The sequence below is a fragment of the Octopus bimaculoides genome, chromosome 1 (assembly GCF_046866305.1).
Source record: "Octopus bimaculoides isolate indiv1 chromosome 1, ASM4686630v1, whole genome shotgun sequence".
Lineage (NCBI taxonomy): Eukaryota > Metazoa > Mollusca > Cephalopoda > Octopoda > Octopodidae > Octopus > Octopus bimaculoides.
The window spans coordinates 86,206,308-86,227,595 of NC_142928.1; the positions used below are offsets into that span (position 1 = coordinate 86,206,308).

The 21,288-nt window shown below is 41.2% G+C and overlaps 1 protein-coding gene across 1 annotated transcript in view; it reads right to left on the reverse strand.

Annotated features, from left to right (window-relative positions):
- Positions 1–2,443: 2,443 nt before the first annotated feature.
- The window catches only part of LOC106868569 (endoplasmic reticulum disulfide reductase DNAJC10), a 65,968-nt gene continuing 47,123 nt past the window's right edge, over positions 2,444–21,288 (reverse strand). Inside the window, exons 18-21 of the mRNA XM_089353254.1 lie at positions 8,824–9,025; positions 7,738–7,860; positions 7,500–7,580; positions 2,444–3,106 (exon numbers count right to left, since the gene is read on the reverse strand). Coding sequence (XP_089209380.1) covers positions 3,089–3,106; positions 7,500–7,580; positions 7,738–7,860; positions 8,824–9,025 — 424 coding nt within the window. The 3' untranslated portion in view covers positions 2,444–3,088. The remainder of the gene's footprint in view (positions 3,107–7,499; positions 7,581–7,737; positions 7,861–8,823; positions 9,026–21,288) is intronic.

Consider the following 21,288-nt stretch of genomic DNA (forward strand, 5'->3'; position numbering starts at 1 on the left):
TGTGTTGGCTTGTGTCTAGAATTTTATTGTACATTTTTTTAAAAGAGTGTGGCAAATGTATATTAGCTGACTATGAAAGCTATGGAAATAAAAACAAGCATGAATAATTTCCTTTAGTTTAGCCTCTATTAAACTGATATGGCTGGTTTAAATGCAAAAGGGTTAAGAGATTTTATATTATCTGCAACTTACCTCTACAGCATTTATCTCAGTTATCATGTAAAAATTAAATATGTAGCATAAAATCAAAATACAAATTGGATGTAAATTTACATGAAAGAAAATCATTACAGGTAAACTAAACTGAGAATTATATTACCAGATTATAGCCAGTCATCAAACTATGAAAATATGTTGCAAAATACCTAAAATACATAAAATATTTAACAATTCATCATCATTTGATGTCTGTTTTCTATGCTGGCATGAGTTGGATGGCTTGACAGGAACTGGTAAGGCCAAGGGCCTGCATCAGGTTCCATATTCTGTTTTGGCTTGGTTTCTACAGCTTCATGCCCTTCCTAATGCCAACCACTCCATAGAGTGTACTGGGTGCTTTTTAAGTGGCACCATAACCAATGCTTTTTATGTGGTACCAGCACTAGTGCTTTTCACATGGCACCAGCACCCACACCAATGCTTTTTACGTGGCACCTTGGCTTTAAGATCTCAATTCTGTTGTGGTGGGCAAGTCTTCTCAAGTACAGCAATGCACCACATATCTTGGTCCTCTGTCATCTTTATAAGGTTCAGCATTTTGAGATCAGCCTTCAAAACTTCAGTCTTTTAAGATCAGCCTTATTTAATTAATGAAATATGATAGAATTTTTTAAACATCATATGGCTATGAGAGTTCAATAGAGTAAAATAGGAATCAAAGGGGTTTGTAGATAAAAAATGGTTGGGAACCACTGAGTTTAGAGTATGCTTCTGAGTAATTTCATAGCAATCAGTTGAATGGCCTTGGCTCTTCTTCAGTTGCAGTCTAGGATGTGTGAATATATGTAGCAGAAACATCATCTCAGATGTGGATGCAGTACATCCATTGTAGGCTTCACTTGAGCTTTATAGAGGGTTGGTAGTTATTGGTGGGGACAAAGTATTTCAGTTGTTACAACTATATTGAGCATCAATTTCAAGAGATATAAATCATGGTCCCAGAATTTAAAATGACAGGTATTAAAAAAAAAAAAATTAAGATGCTATAAGATTTTTCTTTGCTTCCTCATCTTCAAAGTATTATATATATGTCCTAGTAAAAATAAAGGACTTCAAATGATCAGAAGGAGAAAATAACAGGTGTGAGTCATTGATTATTTAATAATTAGTAATGCAACAGCATAAACACAAGATGAATTAAGGATAACTCGGTGAACAAAACAATATCTCACTAACCCGACAAAGAAAGTAAACAAATATAGTTATTTCTGTTAGGAAACAAGTACCTAATATCAAAATCTAAATCTAAGCCTAGCAGTTAGCTCAAGGCTACCAGGTTTTAAATGAAAATAAAACACATGCCTAATAGTGAAATAATACAGTAACTTAACACTTAACTTTGAATAGACATGACTAAGAGCTAATGAGGAAGTCTTCAAAAAATGCTAGAAATAGTAGCAAAACTGACTCGAATTTTTTTTTAAAAGTCAATACAATAAGTAATATGGTTCTCTTTCTTATATATATATATACACACACACACATGCACACTATACCTGAGAAAAGGATGGAATGGTCAAAGCAGCAACATCTTTGACTGCAAAACTTTCAGCATGAAACTCCTGTTGAAAATTAAGGAATCATGCAAATCTGTTCGCTGTTGAACAAATATCCAGAGGGAGAAGGCTCGCTATTTTTTTCACCTGATTTACAGGTTGCAAATGAAAAACTCTGAGACTAAGTGATGGAAACTGTCTTTGAAAATGTCAAGAGAAACACTAGGTAGACAACACCATCTGCGTTTTGAACATGGTGGCATTAAAGTTGGACACAGAGCCGTGTAAAATGGAGATGTTATCACATCCCCACATTACTTGATTTCAATGCTATGTATAGGAAACAAATAGAAAAATTTATTGTAGTAATTTCCAGCGTCAACATTAAACACACAGAAAAATTAATCTATTAATTAAAACTTGTAAATTAAGCACAAGGCCAAATCTTTTTGTGAAAGGGATGGAAGAATTGATTACATTGACCCAGTATTTGACTAGTATGTATTGATCCCAAGAGGATAACAGGCAAAGCTGCCAACGATTGGATTTGAAATCAGAATGTGTAGAGGGATGAATATAAATATGGCAGAGCATTTTGTCAGATGCTGTACCAATTCCACCAATCTACTTTGAATACTTCATACAAAATCCAACAACAGATTTCTGCATCAAAGAATATAGCTTCCAGCAGCATTAAATATGAAAACAATTAAAAATATAAAACAACGTAAATTTATAAAATGTTTTTTATCAATTTCTTTTTCTTTTTTTATGTTCTTCAAAAATAATCTCAGTGAACACTGAACTCAAAACACTTAATTCTCATTCACACAAAATTTCATTTCCTTTCAGTCATAAAATAAATGGGACATATATATTTGAAGCATTTTTGTTTTGCTTATCTGTTTTTGTTTCTTGTTTGTTTGTTTGTATGTTTGTTTAGTTGTGTTTGGGGTATCTGAATTCTTAAATAATATATTTAATTTTTCTCTATTTTATCATAAAAAAAAAATAAAATGAAAGTCACCAGTTTGTTCATGTGGAACTCCTTGCTAAGGGATGGATGAACATAGTCACCGAAAGTTATTTCAGTAGAAAAATACCCTACAGAAATCCTGAAAGTTAATGTCACAAAAAAATCTCATAAGTACAACTTATGAGATTTTAAAAGAGAGCTTGATTATAGAGATTTAAAGAGAAAAAAAATAACAGAACTGTTGTTATGCATCACTTATTTTTGTAAAATAGGCTGCAATGTTCAAAAAGGTATCTCCAAAATGCGTAGAAAGTCAAATACAGGATTTTTTTTCAAAATGGTTGTTATTTCATTTCAGCAACTGTAAGGCTGTGTACTGTTTCTTACACGAGTTTAATTAAAATTCATCATGTTTCTGAAAATTAAAATAAAAAAAAAACATATTCAGTAATCAAAAACACAAAAATATAGTGTTTGGTTGTTGTCTGCCATACTCCTCCCATCCTTTCCTCCTACTTACCATTCCTTATCCCTCTACTCACTCTTTCTTCTTTCATTTCTTAGTTTTAGGGGCCACATGAGGCCCTTAGCCTTGCAAGCTATAAAGCAATCTTCACCAATGCAGGTGCCACACAAAGAGCATTGGGAAGGAAATCCAACAACAGAAACCATACAAAAGTATATATTGAAGCATGATACAGTCCAACTTGTCAAACCATCCAACTCAAGCCAGCATGGAAGATGATGATAAGTTCAACTACAGTCATAGCTACCTTGCATACATTACTAACACCATCATCATCATCATCATCATCGTTTAACGTCCGCTTTCCATGCTAGCATGGGTTGGACGATTTGACTGAGGACTGGTGAAACCGGATGGCAACACCAGGCTCCAGTCTGATTTGGCAGAGTTTCTACAGCTGGATGCCCTTCCTAACGCCAACCACTCAGAGAGTGTAGTGGGTGCTTTTACGTGTCACCCGCACGAAAACGGCCACGCTCGAAATGGTGTCTTTTATGTGCCACCCGCACAAGCCAGTCCAGGGGCACTGGCAACGATCTCGCTCGAAAATCCTACAGGAGCCAGTCAGGCGGTACTGGCAACGGCCACGCTCAAAATGGTGCATCTCATGTGCCACCCGCACAAGAACCAGTCCAGGGGCACTGGCAACGATCTTACTTGGCTTGCCGGGTCTTCTCACGCACAGCCCATTTCCAAAGGTCTCGGTCCGTAGTCATCGCCTCGGTGAGGCCCAATGTACGAAGGTCTTGCCTCACCACCTCAGCCCAGGTCTTCCTGGGCCTACCTCTTCCACGGGTTCCCTCAACTGTTAGGGTGTGGCACTTTTTCACGCAGCTATCCTCCTCCATTCTCACCACATGTCCATACCAGCGCAATCGTCTCTCTTGCACGCCACAACTGATGCTTCTAATGTTCAGCTTTTCTCTCAAGATACTTACACTCTGACGGGTATTCACATTGACATTACACATCCAACGGAGCATACTGGCTTCATTCCTTGCGAGCTTACGTATGTCCTCAGCAGTTACAGCCCATGTTTCACTGCCATGTAGCATGGTTGTTCGTACGCATGCGTCATACAGTCTGCCTTTTACTCTGAGTGAGAGTCCCTTTGTCGCCAGCAGGGGTAAGAGCTCTCTAAACTTTGCCCAGGCTATTCTTATTCTAGCAGCTACACTTTCAGCGCACCCACCCCCACTACTAACTTGGTCGCCCAGATAGCGGAAGCTATCGACTACCTCTAGTTTTTCACCCTGGAATGAGATAGAAGTTGTTTCCTGTTTGTTTGCAGTCTTTATTGCACCTGAACATCTGCCACAAACAAAAACTAACTTGCTAGTTAACCTGCCTTTGATGTTGCTGCACCTCTTATGTGTCCATAGCTTGCACCGGGTACATCTTATAGAGTTACTACCTACTCCTTTTCTACATACTGAGCAGGGCCATCTACCTGAAGGGGTTTGTGTTTTATCTACCTTCCTACTTATTAGGATTTTGGTTTTAGCTAGGTTGACTCTAAGGCCCTTCAATTCTAGACCTTGCTTCCACACCTGAAACTTCTCCTCTAGTTCTGATAGTGACTCCGCAATTAGGGCAAGGTCATCAGCATAGAGGAGCTCCCAGGGGCAACCTGTCTTGAACTCCTCTGTGATTGCCTGGAGGACTATGGTAAATAATAGGGGGCTGAGGACGGAACCTTGGTGGACCCCTACCTCTACCCGGAATTCATTGCTGTACTCATTTCCAACCCTCACCTTACTGGCCGCATCTCTGTACATGGCTCGCACAGCTCTCACTAGCCATTCTTCTATCCCAAGTTTCCTCATTGACCACCAGATAAGGGATCGGGGGACCCTGTCAAAGGCTTTCTCCATGTCAACGAAAGCCAGGTACAGAGGTTTATCCTTGGCTAGGTATTTCTCTTGCAACTGTCTCACTAGAAATAAGGCATCAGTAGTGCTTTTACCTGGCACGAACCCAAACTGCATCTCATCTAAATTGATTCGCTCCCTAATTAGTTGGGCTATGACCCTCTCTGTAACTTTCATAACCTGATCTAACAGCTTGATGCCTCTGTAATTATTTGTATCTAAAGCGTCCCCTTTACCTTTGTAGCAGTTGACTATGATGCTGCTACACCAGTCATAGGGTATGACTCCTTCGTGTATCACCTGGTTCGTAATACGGGTGACTAGGCTATAGCCAACACTGCCAGATATTTTGAGCATCTCTGCAGTGATTCCTGATGGGCCGGGGGCTTTCCCGGTCTTCATACTCTTAATTGCTTTATCTACCCTGGTACTATCAACTCGGATAGCTGGTCCCTCTATTGGGTCGACATAAGGCAGGCTCTCTTTCTCCCATTCATTCTCTTTATTAAGCAATCTATCGTAGTGGCATCTCCAGACCTCTTTCTTTGCATCCTCATTTAATGCAAGCGTACCATCATCCATGCGAACACATTTCTCTCCTACAACATCACTATTCTCTCTCCTACACTGTCTTGCAACCCGAAATACCTCGAGTCTTTGGTCCTCACGGCGCAGAACATTGGCAAATCTTTCCTTATCTGCTTCCCCTCTGGCTAAATAAACCTGTCGCCTAGCCTCCCTTCTGGCACATTGGTACAATTCCCTGCTACCACCGTTCTTCCAGTCCTTCCAAGCTTGTTTCTTTTGTCTAATAGCCCTGTCTACCTCCTTGTTCCACCACCACGTTACTCTGGGTTGGGAGGGGACCTTACACCACCCACAAATCTGGTCGGTGGCTTTCAACAGGTTGTCCCGCAGAAATCTCCAATTGTCTTCCACGTTGTATGATGCTATATCCCCTTCTATTTCGTTAAATGCTTCAAGTAACTTGTCTCTAAGTCTCTGTCCGTTTGCAGGGTCTTTAAGCTTCCACACCCTTCTTCTCCAAGCCTGTCTAATTCTGGGCACCCATTTTGCCTTGATCCCAAAGTCGCTAACTACTAATCTATGTTGTGGGGTACATTCTTCGCCAGGGTAGGTTTTGGCATTTATAAGCCGCCCTCTTTCCCTATTTCTGGCGAGGATGTAGTCGATTTGGCTAGAGTGTCTGCCGGAGCGGTAGGTGACTAGGTGACTGGCAGGTTTCCTGAAGTTGGTATTGCAGACCATAAGATTGGTTGCATCACAGAACTCCAGCAGTCTGGTTCCCTCCTCGTTGCGGGAACCGAAGCCATAGCCTCCATGTATGCCATGGAAGCCCCCAGCACGACGTCCGACATGACCGTTGAAGTCTCCAGCCACAAAGAGAAGGTCCCTGTCACTCGTCGACGAGGTAGTTTGCAAGAGGGTGTCATAGAATTGGTCTTTCAGACCATCTGGTAGCCCAGGTTGAGGTGCATAGGCTGAGATGACAGTAGCTAATCTATGATGAAGCACTAGTCTAAATATTAGTATTATTAATCTAATGCTTTTATTCAAACAATATTTTGAAAAGCACCTCATTACCATGCAATACAGAATTCAAGCTAAGTTCAAAATGAGCTTCCAATCAACTGACTAGGAAAAGCATGAACATCACAACTCTAATTTTACCCTTACATTTCTTGCCAAGTTGTTTAGGTAAAACATCTCCAAAATACAGTAAGAGTTGTAACTATATCTGGGGATAAATATTCATTTTCTATCACAAGTAGAACACAAATATTTTTCAATATACAGAAGCAAATTACAAAAGTTTTCATTCTTTTAAGATGCTAATACTTTTCCAAGATGTAAAGTCATTCAAAATTTAAACATAAGTACTACGGCAGAAAATTCAATCACTAGAGTGTTAAATGGTCTTGTGGTATTTGTTCCAACTCAGAGTTCAAATGCCACCAATGTAAACTTTGCCTTTCATCTTTACAGGATCGATAATAGAGTACCAATCCAGACCAGACCTGCAAGAATACTGGACTGGATGTTTGGTTGTATTTGTTTCAGCATTCTAAGTTCAAATCCTGCCATGGCAGAGGAAGTAAACTGTTGCACATGAGTGCCTTTAGTGTTGTCCACTCTGTAACAAACATTTAAGCCAAGTCTTCTGCTGAGGATACCTCATTCCCTAATACCCGTTTCAGAGGGCTTGTAAGGGATCATGGACACTACCTTATCTCCTGACTTTAAAAAAAAAAGATAAAGAAAAATTCAATTTGAATTATAATAAACTAAGGAAAATAACTCATAAGAGCAACAGATGTACTAATTTCGATTTAGTAAATTTAACTGTTCCTTCCTTTAATCCATATCTTTAAAACATTTTCAATACTTACTTTAGATTTTTTCTTTTGCAATCTACTGTTTACAATATCGATAATTTCCTCTGCATCCTGACTGTCAATATCATAACCATTCTGAAAAAAAAGGTTTAGAAATATAAACAGGAGAAAAGTCTAAATCTTATAAATTCTTTAGTCTGATTTGGTAATAGAGTTATAATTTCAGTAGTACTAGGGAGGGAGGGAGGAAGGAAGGAAGGAAGGAAGGAAATCATAATGGAATTAGTATTACCTTATAATGTTTGGAACCCGTGAATAATCGTACTGAGGGATATGCTGAGATTCCATATTGCTGGCATATATGAAATTCTACTTCACAATCAACTTTACCAGCATGAACAATGCCTTCTAATTTCTGTAGTAATTAAAAAAACAAAAAGAAAATTTCATATTAACATTTATGCACTGAATAAATCTGATTATTACCAATTCATTCAAGCACAATACAGATTCTCACAATTCTTTTAAAGGTATGGTTGGTCTTCCAAATATTGATTTCAAATTTTGGCATAAGGCCAGCAATTTCAGGGAAGGGGTAAGTCATTTACATCAACACCTGTGTTCAACTAGTACTTATTTTATCTACTTCAAAAGGATAAAAAGTAAAGCCAACTTTGGCAGAATTTGAACTCAGTACGTTAGGACAGACAAAATGCTGCTAAGCATTTTGCCCCGCGTTCTAACTATTCCACTAGCTTGCTGCCTTTCTCCTTCCAAATATTGTCTATAGATTTCATCCTCAGCCACTTTTACAGGAGCCTTGTGCTCAGTCTTTCTGATATCTAAATGTTATGTACTCAATGAGTATAAAGACAAAATTGTAAAATGCACGCACGCACACACACATACACACGCACACACACACACACATACACCCACACACAAACAAACATACGCATGCATGCATATATAAGTATGTATGTAAGGCATGACTGTGTGGTTCATAAGCCCACTTTGCAACCATGTGGTTTCAAGTTCAGTTTCACTAAATGTCTACTACTATAGCGCCAAGCAACCAATGTCTTGTGAGTGGATTTGGTAGGTGGAAATTGTGTTGAAGCCCATTTTTGTGTGTGTGTGTGTGTGTGTGTGTGTGTGTGTGCAGGTCTGTTTTGCCCCCTCCTTAGTGCTCAACAACCAGTGCTGGTTTGTTTACATCCCTATAACTTAGCAATTCATCAACAGGAGTCGGTAGAATAAATACCAGACTTTAAAATAAGTTCTGGTGTTGATCTGTTTAACTAAAACCCTTCAAACTGATGCCCCAGTGTGGCCACAGTCCAATGAAAAACAGATAAAAAGATAAAGCATTACTTACAGCAGCAACTTGTTCAAACTGAGGTTTAAATATCTGACAATGTCCACACCAAGAAGCATAGAAATCTACAATCCAAGGTTGCTTGGAATTAATAACTTTGGAATGGAAACTACTTGAGCGAAGAGTAACAACTTTACTGGGAAGAAATTCATAGATCCACGCATGTAATGACTGCACGTCTCGATTCCAGCCATTGTACGACCTGGATAAATAAAAATAAATAAATATTGAAATAGTAAATTAGTTTCAGTCATCAATTAAGGTCCAAACATTACTAATTTCATATCTGTCTTTCAATCTATTCCACCATCTTCTCTGTCCAATATTCTCGGAAGGCTAATGGTGGTACAGTCCTCAAGCACCTACTCCATAGGGTCCTATCAGAAGCAACTGTCATTAAACTTTAATGCAGGATTCCTAAGTATGATCAACTGAGACTATGGATATTATCCAACCATCTCACTTGTGGTCTAACCCTATGTCTTCTGCCAGTTGGCTCAGTTCGAAGAACCTGTCTTGTGGTCTTTTCCTGTGACATTCTAACCACATGTCCACCATGATGCCAGAACTTTGATCTCTCAATGCAGAGAAGGAGCAGCTTGACTTGGAGAAACTCCCTTGTCTCTAAGCTATGCACCCTGTCTTTCCATAAACATGCTTCATCAATTTTTTTACAATCAGACATGTTCCGTTGCACAGTCTGGGGGGCTCCAAATTGCGCAGAAGCATAACCAGAGTTCTAACTTTAAGGCGGAGCAGATGTGGTGGTAGGCCCAGAGGGTTTAAAGAGTTGAGGAACTTCATTGGGAAATTCACCAATTCATTCGCATCTACCATCGTATCTACAGATTTGTATGTGAAAGGAGCACCGGGAAGTGACTGCAACAGTTGATCATTGAGTTTTGTAACGGTCACATTTTTTGGAGCCACTCTTTCAGACAGCCATTCATGATTGAGATAATTATCTTTTAAATGAGGAAACACTTTATCGGTGAGTTCGGCCAGAGATGAAACAGGAGTTGCGAACGGGTGAACTTCCAGTTCCCCATCAGCGTCAAGAGGCACTTTACCGTTGCCAAGTTTCAGAATGTCACTTGCGAAGTTAGCTGTCGTTTAGTTGCCGAGCAATCGAGCACTCATGTTGATTGCCAGGGTCAGTAACCTGACATGACGCCAGAGCAGAGACGACTTAAGGTATGCTTGAACCTCATCTGCTCACGTGCCTTTGGGGATAACAGAGTTTGCCTAAAGTCACCTGAAAGTAAAAGCGTAACACCTCCCATGGGGGCTTCACAACCCCTGATATCCTGAAGGGTTCTGTTTAATGCGTCAAAGGCTCCCTTGTGGGCCATAGTACACTTGTCCCACACAATAAGCTGACAGCATTTCAGCACTTGGCCCTGGTCAGAGTTCTTGCTTATATTGCAGGTAGGTGTTTCTGACTTAGTTAAAGGTGGAGTGTGCAGTTCTGCCACCAGGCGGCAAAGTTGCAGCAATCTCTGAAGATGCGACAACAACCGCAAATGCTCTTTTGCATCCTGACTTTCACTAGGATGAGCTTTGTTAGAAAGGTTTTGCCTGTACACCCTGGAGCTGTTTGATGGTGTATTGCTGGGCTCATCCACTATAACTTCTTAAAACCCGGAAAAACCATTACTGCAGAAACATATTGCTATGAAATTGCTAAAACAAACGAAAAACTGCTTCTCCTCCATCCCAGACTGGTCAACAGAAGATGGCCAATCATTCTTCATGACAATGCTCGACCACACGTTTGACTAATGACATTCCAGAAGTTGAGGGAACTTAGCTACAACATTCTTCCCCACCCAGCTTATTCCCCAGGCCTTTTTGTCTATCGACTACCACTTTTTCAAGCACCTTGATGGTTTCCCACAAGAGGAGGAGTTCAAAAATCAAACCGATACTAAAAGTCCATTCAAAGAGTTTATCAGCTCCAGAACTCCAGATTTTTATGTTACCGGAATAAATAAACTTGTACCTTGTTGACAAAAATGTGTTGATTGTAATGATACTTGCTTTGATGAATAAAATTTCCGCATTGTTGAAATATATTGTGTTGAATTTCATGTTTCAAAACGTTGCTTACTTTTTACTCAGCCTGATATATATATATATATATACCCGTCAGAGTGTAAGTATCTTGAGAGAAAAGCTGAACATTAGAAGCATCAGTTGTGGTGTGCAAGAGAGAGGATTGCGCTGGTATGGACATGTGGTGAGAATGGATGAGGATAGCTGCGTGAAAAAGTGCCACAGGAAGACCTGGGCTGAGGTGGTGAGGCAAGACCTTCGTACATTGGGCCTCACCGAGGCGATGACTACTGACCGAGACCTTTGGAAATGTGCTGTGCGTGAGAAGACCCGGCAAGCCAAGTAAGATCGTTGCCAGTGCCCCTGGACTGGTTCTTGTGCGGGTGGCACATGAGATGCACCATTTTGAGCGTGGCCGTTGCCAGTACCACCTGACTGGCTCCCGTAGGATTTTCGAGCGAGATCGTTGCCAGTGCCCCTGGACTGGCTTGTGCAGGTGGCACATAAAAGACACCATTTCGAGCGTGGCCGTTTTCGTGCGGGTGACACGTAAAAGCACCCACTACACTCTCTGAGTGGTTGGCGTTAGGAAGGGCATCCAGCTGTAGAAACTCTGCCAAATTAGATTGGAGCCTGGTGTTGCCATCCGGTTTCACCAGTCCTCAGTCAAATCGTCCAACCCATGCTAGCATGGAAAGCGGACGTTAAACGATGATGATGATGATGATGATATATATATATATATATATATATCTAAATTATCTAGCTGACGTACTACGACGAAATACCCAAGATGCAGATAAGATAGAGATTTTTATTTATTTACGGCCTCAAACATCTCAATACCTTGCGCTTTCTTGTTTCTCTCCATGAAATTCAATTGAATTCAGTTGTTGTCTTAAATTCATGCTTATTCATTTTCTAAGCTTCCTAAATTCATGCTACGTTATATTCTAATCACCCAGAATTCATTGCTCTTTTAAAAAAAATTACGATTTATGCATTGTTGTCTCTCAAATATTTAAAATCTACAATTAAGAGCCCTCTCTACTCGCTGGCGGTACCTACCCACCACCACTACCCATTTTCCTTTATTCAAAAATTCTTATCGCTCCTTAAAATTATGGCTTTTAAGTGTTGATTTCTCAGCCCAAGAATTACAGCGTGATGTGCTGCTTGACTGGTCCCCCCTCTCCCTCTCTCTCTCTCTCTCTCTCTTTATATATATATATGATGATGATGATGATGATCTTTTCTCCCGCCATGCCTCTGTCTACCCCTCCATCCTCTCTCTCCCCCTTCGTAGTTTTTCCTTTAAGGTCTTCAGGTTCTGGCTATATATAAATGAGAAACCCATTCTAAATTATCTAGCTGACGTACTACGACGAAATACCCAAGATGCAGATAAGATAGAGATTTTTATTTATTTACGGCCTCAAACATCTCAATACCTTGCGCTTTCTTGTTTCTCTCCATGAAATTCAATTGAATTCAGTTGTTGTCTTAAATTCATGCTTATTCATTTTCTAAGCTTCCTAAATTCATGCTACGTTATATTCTAATCACCCAGAATTCATTGCTCTTTTAAAAAAAATTACGATTTATGCATTGTTGTCTCTCAAATATTTAAAATCTACAATTAAGAGCCCTCTCTACTCGCTGGCGGTACCTACCCACCACCACTACCCATTTTCCTTTATTCAAAAATTCTTATCGCTCCTTAAAATTATGGCTTTTAAGTGTTGATTTCTCAGCCCAAGAATTACAGCGTGATGTGCTGCTTGACTGGTCCCCCCTCTCCCTCTCTCTCTCTCTCTCTCTCTTTATATATATATATGATGATGATGATGATGATCTTTTCTCCCGCCATGCCTCTGTCTACCCCTCCATCCTCTCTCTCCCCCTTCGTAGTTTTTCCTTTAAGGTCTTCAGGTTCTGGCTATATATAAATGAGAAACCCATTCTAAATTATCTAGCTGACGTACTACGACGAAATACCCAAGATGCAGATAAGATAGAGATTTTTATTTATTTACGGCCTCAAACATCTCAATACCTTGCGCTTTCTTGTTTCTCTCCATGAAATTCAATTGAATTCAGTTGTTGTCTTAAATTCATGCTTATTCATTTTCTAAGCTTCCTAAATTCATGCTACGTTATATTCTAATCACCCAGAATTCATTGCTCTTTTAAAAAAAATTACGATTTATGCATTGTTGTCTCTCAAATATTTAAAATCTACAATTAAGAGCCCTCTCTACTCGCTGGCAGTACCTACCCACCACCACTACCCATTTTCCTTTATTCAAAAATTCTTATCGCTCCTTAAAATTATGGCTTTTAAGTGTTGATTTCTCAGCCCAAGAATTACAGCGTGATGTGCTGCTTGACTGGTCCCCCCTCTCCCTCTCTCTCTCTCTCTCTCTCTTTATATATATATATGATGATGATGATGATGATCTTTTCTCCCGCCATGCCTCTGTCTACCCCTCCATCCTCTCTCTCCCCCTTCGTAGTTTTTCCTTTAAGGTCTTCAGGTTCTGGCTATATATAAATGAGAAACCCATTCTAAATTATCTAGCTGACGTACTACGACGAAATACCCAAGATGCAGATAAGATAGAGATTTTTATTTATTTACGGCCTCAAACATCTCAATACCTTGCGCTTTCTTGTTTCTCTCCATGAAATTCAATTGAATTCAGTTGTTGTCTTAAATTCATGCTTATTCATTTTCTAAGCTTCCTAAATTCATGCTACGTTATATTCTAATCACCCAGAATTCATTGCTCTTTTAAAAAAAATTACGATTTATGCATTGTTGTCTCTCAAATATTTAAAATCTACAATTAAGAGCCCTCTCTACTCGCTGGCGGTACCTACCCACCACCACTACCCATTTTCCTTTATTCAAAAATTCTTATCGCTCCTTAAAATTATGGCTTTTAAGTGTTGATTTCTCAGCCCAAGAATTACAGCGTGATGTGCTGCTTGACTGGTCCCCCCTCTCCCTCTCTCTCTCTCTCTCTCTCTTTATATATATATATGATGATGATGATGATGATCTTTTCTCCCGCCATGCCTCTGTCTACCCCTCCATCCTCTCTCTCCCCCTTCGTAGTTTTTCCTTTAAGGTCTTCAGGTTCTGGCTATATATAAATGAGAAACCCATTCTAAATTATCTAGCTGACGTACTACGACGAAATACCCAAGATGCAGATAAGATAGAGATTTTTATTTATTTACGGCCTCAAACATCTCAATACCTTGCGCTTTCTTGTTTCTCTCCATGAAATTCAATTGAATTCAGTTGTTGTCTTAAATTCATGCTTATTCATTTTCTAAGCTTCCTAAATTCATGCTACGTTATATTCTAATCACCCAGAATTCATTGCTCTTTTAAAAAAAATTACGATTTATGCATTGTTGTCTCTCAAATATTTAAAATCTACAATTAAGAGCCCTCTCTACTCGCTGGCGGTACCTACCCACCACCACTACCCATTTTCCTTTATTCAAAAATTCTTATCGCTCCTTAAAATTATGGCTTTTAAGTGTTGATTTCTCAGCCCAAGAATTACAGCGTGATGTGCTGCTTGACTGGTCCCCCCTCTCCCTCTCTCTCTCTCTCTCTCTCTTTATATATATATATGATGATGATGATGATGATCTTTTCTCCCGCCATGCCTCTGTCTACCCCTCCATCCTCTCTCTCCCCCTTCGTAGTTTTTCCTTTAAGGTCTTCAGGTTCTGGCTATATATAAATGAGAAACCCATTCTAAATTATCTAGCTGACGTACTACGACGAAATACCCAAGATGTAGATAAGATAGAGATTTTTATTTATTTACGGCCTCAAACATCTCAATACCTTGCGCTTTCTTGTTTCTCTCCATGAAATTCAATTGAATTCAGTTGTTGTCTTAAATTCATGCTTATTCATTTTCTAAGCTTCCTAAATTCATGCTACGTTATATTCTAATCACCCAGAATTCATTGCTCTTTTAAAAAAATTACGATTTATGCATTGTTGTCTCTCAAATATTTAAAATCTACAATTAAGAGCCCTCTCTACTCGCTGGCGGTACCTACCCACCACCACTACCCATTTTCCTTTATTCAAAAATTCTTATCGCTCCTTAAAATTATGGCTTTTAAGTGTTGATTTCTCAGCCCAAGAATTACAGCGTGATGTGCTGCTTGACTGGTCCCCCCTCTCCCTCTCTCTCTCTCTCTCTCTCTTTATATATATATATGATGATGATGATGATGATCTTTTCTCCCGCCATGCCTCTGTCTACCCCTCCATCCTCTCTCTCCCCCTTCGTAGTTTTTCCTTTAAGGTCTTCAGGTTCTGGCTATATATAAATGAGAAACCCATTCTAAATTATCTAGCTGACGTACTACGACGAAATACCCAAGATGCAGATAAGATAGAGATTTTTATTTATTTACGGCCTCAAACATCTCAATACCTTGCGCTTTCTTGTTTCTCTCCATGAAATTCAATTGAATTCAGTTGTTGTCTTAAATTCATGCTTATTCATTTTCTAAGCTTCCTAAATTCATGCTACGTTATATTCTAATCACCCAGAATTCATTGCTCTTTTAAAAAAAATTACGATTTATGCATTGTTGTCTCTCAAATATTTAAAATCTACAATTAAGAGCCCTCTCTACTCGCTGGCGGTACCTACCCACCACCACTACCCATTTTCCTTTATTCAAAAATTCTTATCGCTCCTTAAAATTATGGCTTTTAAGTGTTGATTTCTCAGCCCAAGAATTACAGCGTGATGTGCTGCTTGACTGGTCCCCCCTCTCCCTCTCTCTCTCTCTCTCTCTCTTTATATATATATATGATGATGATGATGATGATCTTTTCTCCCGCCATGCCTCTGTCTACCCCTCCATCCTCTCTCTCCCCCTTCGTAGTTTTTCCTTTAAGGTCTTCAGGTTCTGGCTATATATAAATGAGAAACCCATTCTAAATTATCTAGCTGACGTACTACGACGAAATACCCAAGATGCAGATAAGATAGAGATTTTTATTTATTTACGGCCTCAAACATCTCAATACCTTGCGCTTTCTTGTTTCTCTCCATGAAATTCAATTGAATTCAGTTGTTGTCTTAAATTCATGCTTATTCATTTTCTAAGCTTCCTAAATTCATGCTACGTTATATTCTAATCACCCAGAATTCATTGCTCTTTTAAAAAAATTACGATTTATGCATTGTTGTCTCTCAAATATTTAAAATCTACAATTAAGAGCCCTCTCTACTCGCTGGCGGTACCTACCCACCACCACTACCCATTTTCCTTTATTCAAAAATTCTTATCGCTCCTTAAAATTATGGCTTTTAAGTGTTGATTTCTCAGCCCAAGAATTACAGCGTGATGTGCTGCTTGACTGGTCCCCCCTCTCCCTCTCTCTCTCTCTCTTTATATATATATATGATGATGATGATGATGATCTTTTCTCCCGCCATGCCTCTGTCTACCCCTCCATCCTCTCTCTCCCCCTTCGTAGTTTTTCCTTTAAGGTCTTCAGGTTCTGGCTATATATAAATGAGAAACCCATTCTAAATTATCTAGCTGACGTACTACGACGAAATACCCAAGATGCAGATAAGATAGAGATTTTTATTTATTTACGGCCTCAAACATCTCAATACCTTGCGCTTTCTTGTTTCTCTCCATGAAATTCAATTGAATTCAGTTGTTGTCTTAAATTCATGCTTATTCATTTTCTAAGCTTCCTAAATTCATGCTACGTTATATTCTAATCACCCAGAATTCATTGCTCTTTTAAAAAAAATTACGATTTATGCATTGTTGTCTCTCAAATATTTAAAATCTACAATTAAGAGCCCTCTCTACTCGCTGGCGGTACCTACCCACCACCACTACCCATTTTCCTTTATTCAAAAATTCTTATCGCTCCTTAAAATTATGGCTTTTAAGTGTTGATTTCTCAGCCCAAGAATTACAGCGTGATGTGCTGCTTGACTGGTCCCCCCTCTCCCTCTCTCTCTCTCTCTCTCTCTTTATATATATATATGATGATGATGATGATGATCTTTTCTCCCGCCATGCCTCTGTCTACCCCTCCATCCTCTCTCTCCCCCTTCGTAGTTTTTCCTTTAAGGTCTTCAGGTTCTGGCTATATATAAATGAGAAACCCATTCTAAATTATCTAGCTGACGTACTACGACGAAATACCCAAGATGCAGATAAGATAGAGATTTTTATTTATTTACGGCCTCAAACATCTCAATACCTTGCGCTTTCTTGTTTCTCTCCATGAAATTCAATTGAATTCAGTTGTTGTCTTAAATTCATGCTTATTCATTTTCTAAGCTTCCTAAATTCATGCTACGTTATATTCTAATCACCCAGAATTCATTGCTCTTTTAAAAAAATTACGATTTATGCATTGTTGTCTCTCAAATATTTAAAATCTACAATTAAGAGCCCTCTCTACTCGCTGGCGGTAACCCGCCCTCCCACCCCCTCCACCGGAAGTTCATTCGTCTGTCATTCCTCTGTCATCCCACCCCCTCCACCGGAAGTTTCATTCCTCTGTCATCCCACCCCCTCCACCGGAAGTTCATTCCTCTGCCATCCCACCCCCTCCACCGGAAGTTCATTCCTCTGTCATCCCACCCCCTCCACCGGAAGTTCATTCCTCTGCCACCCCCCCTCCACCGGAAGTTCATTCCTCTGTCATCCCACCCCTCCACCGGAAGTTCATTCCTCTGTCATCCCACCCCCTCCACCGGAAGTTCATTCCTCTGTCATCGCACCCCCTCCACCGGAAGTTCATTCCTCTGCCATCCCACCCCCTCCACCGGAAGTTCATTTCTCTGTCATCCCGCCCCCTCCACCGGAAGTTCATTCCTCTGTCATCCCACCCCCTCCACCGGAAGTTCATTCCTCTGTCATCCCACCCCTCCACCGGAAGTTCATTCCTCTGTCATCCCACCCCCTCCACCGGAAGTTCATTCCTCTGTCATCCCACCCCTCCACCGGAAGTTCATTCCTCTGTCATCCCACCCCCTCCACCGGAAGTTCATTCCTCTGTCATCCCACCCCCTCCACCGGAAGTTCATTCCTCTGTCATCCCGCCCCCTCCACCGGAAGTTCATCCCTTTGTCATCCTGTCAACCTCGGCTGTCTCCCGGAACCCATCTAGTGGCCTTGGCCATCCTCTCCCCTACCTTTGGGTAGCGCATTAAGGTTGAGAAATGTTTGCAGGTTGTAGGTAATGTTTTGCTTATGAATTCTTCCAATTGCAAGTTTTCTTTTCAGGTACACGACACTGCTTTTCCTCTTCCCAGGCTACAGGCCCACACCCCCAACACCCATACTGTTAGGATTGGCACTCTCAACGTCGGCACGCTGAAAGGTAGATCTGGTGAAATTGTTGAGATGCTTGAACGGAGATGCGTAGATATGTGCTGCATCCAGGAAGTAAGATGGAGAGGAGGTTCTGCAAGGTTCCTCACAGGCAAAGAACACAGGTACAAGATTTTCTGGGCAGGGAACACTGACGGGGTCGGGGGCGTAGGAATACTTCTAGCGGAGAAATGGGTGGATAAGGTAATCGAGGTCGTTAGAGTAAGTGACAGAGTACTTAAGATCAGACTAGTGCTTCATCATAGATTAGCTACTGTCATCTCAGCCTATGCACCTCAACCTGGGCTACCAGATGGTCTGAAAGACCAATTCTATGACACCCTCTTGCAAACTACCTCGTCGACGAGTGACAGGGACCTTCTCTTTGTGGCTGGAGACTTCAACGGTCATGTCGGACGTCGTGCTGGGGGCTTCCATGGCATACATGGAGGCTATGGCTTCGGTTCCCGCAACGAGGAGGGAACCAGACTGCTGGAGTTCTGTGATGCAACCAATCTTATAGTCTGCAATACCAACTTCAGGAAACCTGCCAGTCACCTAGTCACCTACCGCTCCGGCAGACACTCTAGCCAAATCGACTACATCCTCGCCAGAAATAGGGAAAGAGGGCGGCTTATAAATGCCAAAACCTACCCTGGCGAAGAATGTACCCCACAACATAGATTAGTAGTTAGCGACTTTGGGATCAAGGCAAAATGGGTGCCCAGAATTAGACAGGCTTGGAGAAGAAGGGTGTGGAAGCTTAAAGACCCTGCAAACGGACAGAGACTTAGAGACAAGTTACTTGAAGCATTTAACGAAATAGAAGGGGATATAGCATCATACAACGTGGAAGACAATTGGAGATTTCTGCGGGACAACCTGTTGAAAGCCACCGACCAGATTTGTGGGTGGTGTAAGGTCCCCTCCCAACCCAGAGTAACGTGGTGGTGGAACAAGGAGGTAGACAGGGCTATTAGACAAAAGAAACAAGCTTGGAAGGACTGGAAGAACGGTGGTAGCAGGGAATTGTACCAATGTGCCAGAAGGGAGGCTAGGCGACAGGTTTATTTAGCCAGAGGGGAAGCAGATAAGGAAAGATTTGCCAATGTTCTGCGCCGTGAGGACCAAAGACTCGAGGTATTTCGGGTTGCAAGACAGTGTAGGAGAGAGAATAGTGATGTTGTAGGAGAGAAATGTGTTCGCATGGATGATGGTACGCTTGCATTAAATGAGGATGCAAAGAAAGAGGTCTGGAGATGCCACTACGATAGATTGCTTAATAAAGAGAATGAATGGGAGAAAGAGAGCCTGCCTTATGTCGACCCAATAGAGGGACCAGCTATCCGAGTTGATAGTACCAGGGTAGATAAAGCAATTAAGAGTATGAAGACCGGGAAAGCCCCCGGCCCATCAGGAATCACTGCAGAGATGCTCAAAATATCTGGCAGTGTTGGCTATAGCCTAGTCACCCGTATTACGAACCAGGTGATACACGAAGGAGTCATACCCTATGACTGGTGTAGCAGCATCATAGTCAACTGCTACAAAGGTAAAGGGGACGCTTTAGATACAAATAATTACAGAGGCATCAAGCTGTTAGATCAGGTTATGAAAGTTACAGAGAGGGTCATAGCCCAACTAATTAGGGAGCGAATCAATTTAGATGAGATGCAGTTTGGGTTCGTGCCAGGTAAAAGCACTACTGATGCCTTATTTCTAGTGAGACAGTTGCAAGAGAAATACCTAGCCAAGGATAAACCTCTGTACCTGGCTTTCGTTGACATGGAGAAAGCCTTTGACAGGGTCCCCCGATCCCTTATCTGGTGGTCAATGAGGAAACTTGGGATAGAAGAATGGCTAGTGAGAGCTGTGCGAGCCATGTACAGAGATGCGGCCAGTAAGGTGAGGGTTGGAAATGAGTACAGCAATGAATTCCGGGTAGAGGTAGGGGTCCACCAAGGTTCCGTCCTCAGCCCCCTATTATTTACCATAGTCCTCCAGGCAATCACAGAGGAGTTCAAGACAGGTTGCCCCTGGGAGCTCCTCTATGCTGATGACCTTGCCCTAATTGCGGAGTCACTATCAGAACTAGAGGAGAAGTTTCAGGTGTGGAAGCAAGGTCTAGAATTGAAGGGCCTTAGAGTCAACCTAGCTAAAACCAAAATCCTAATAAGTAGGAAGGTAGATAAAACACAAACCCCTTCAGGTAGATGGCCCTGCTCAGTATGTAGAAAAGGAGTAGGTAGTAACTCTATAAGATGTACCCGGTGCAAGCTATGGACACATAAGAGGTGCAGCAACATCAAAGGCAGGTTAACTAGCAAGTTAGTTTTTGTTTGTGGCAGATGTTCAGGTGCAATAAAGACTGCAAACAAACAGGAAACAACTTCTATCTCATTCCAGGGTGAAAAACTAGAGGTAGTCGATAGCTTCCGCTATCTGGGCGACCAAGTTAGTAGTGGGGGTGGGTGCGCTGAAAGTGTAGCTGCTAGAATAAGAATAGCCTGGGCAAAGTTTAGAGAGCTCTTACCCCTGCTGGCGACAAAGGGACTCTCACTCAGAGTAAAAGGCAGACTGTATGACGCATGCGTACGAACAACCATGCTACATGGCAGTGAAACATGGGCTGTAACTGCTGAGGACATACGTAAGCTCGCAAGGAATGAAGCCAGTATGCTCCGTTGGATGTGTAATGTCAATGTGAATACCCGTCAGAGTGTAAGTATCTTGAGAGAAAAGCTGAACATTAGAAGCATCAGTTGTGGCGTGCAAGAGAGACGATTGCGCTGGTATGGACATGTGGTGAGAATGGAGGAGGATAGCTGCGTGAAAAAGTGCCACACCCTAACAGTTGAGGGAACCCGTGGAAGAGGTAGGCCCAGGAAGACCTGGGCTGAGGTGGTGAGGCAAGACCTTCGTACATTGGGCCTCACCGAGGCGATGACTACGGACCGAGACCTTTGGAAATGGGCTGTGCGTGAGAAGACCCGGCAAGCCAAGTAAGAT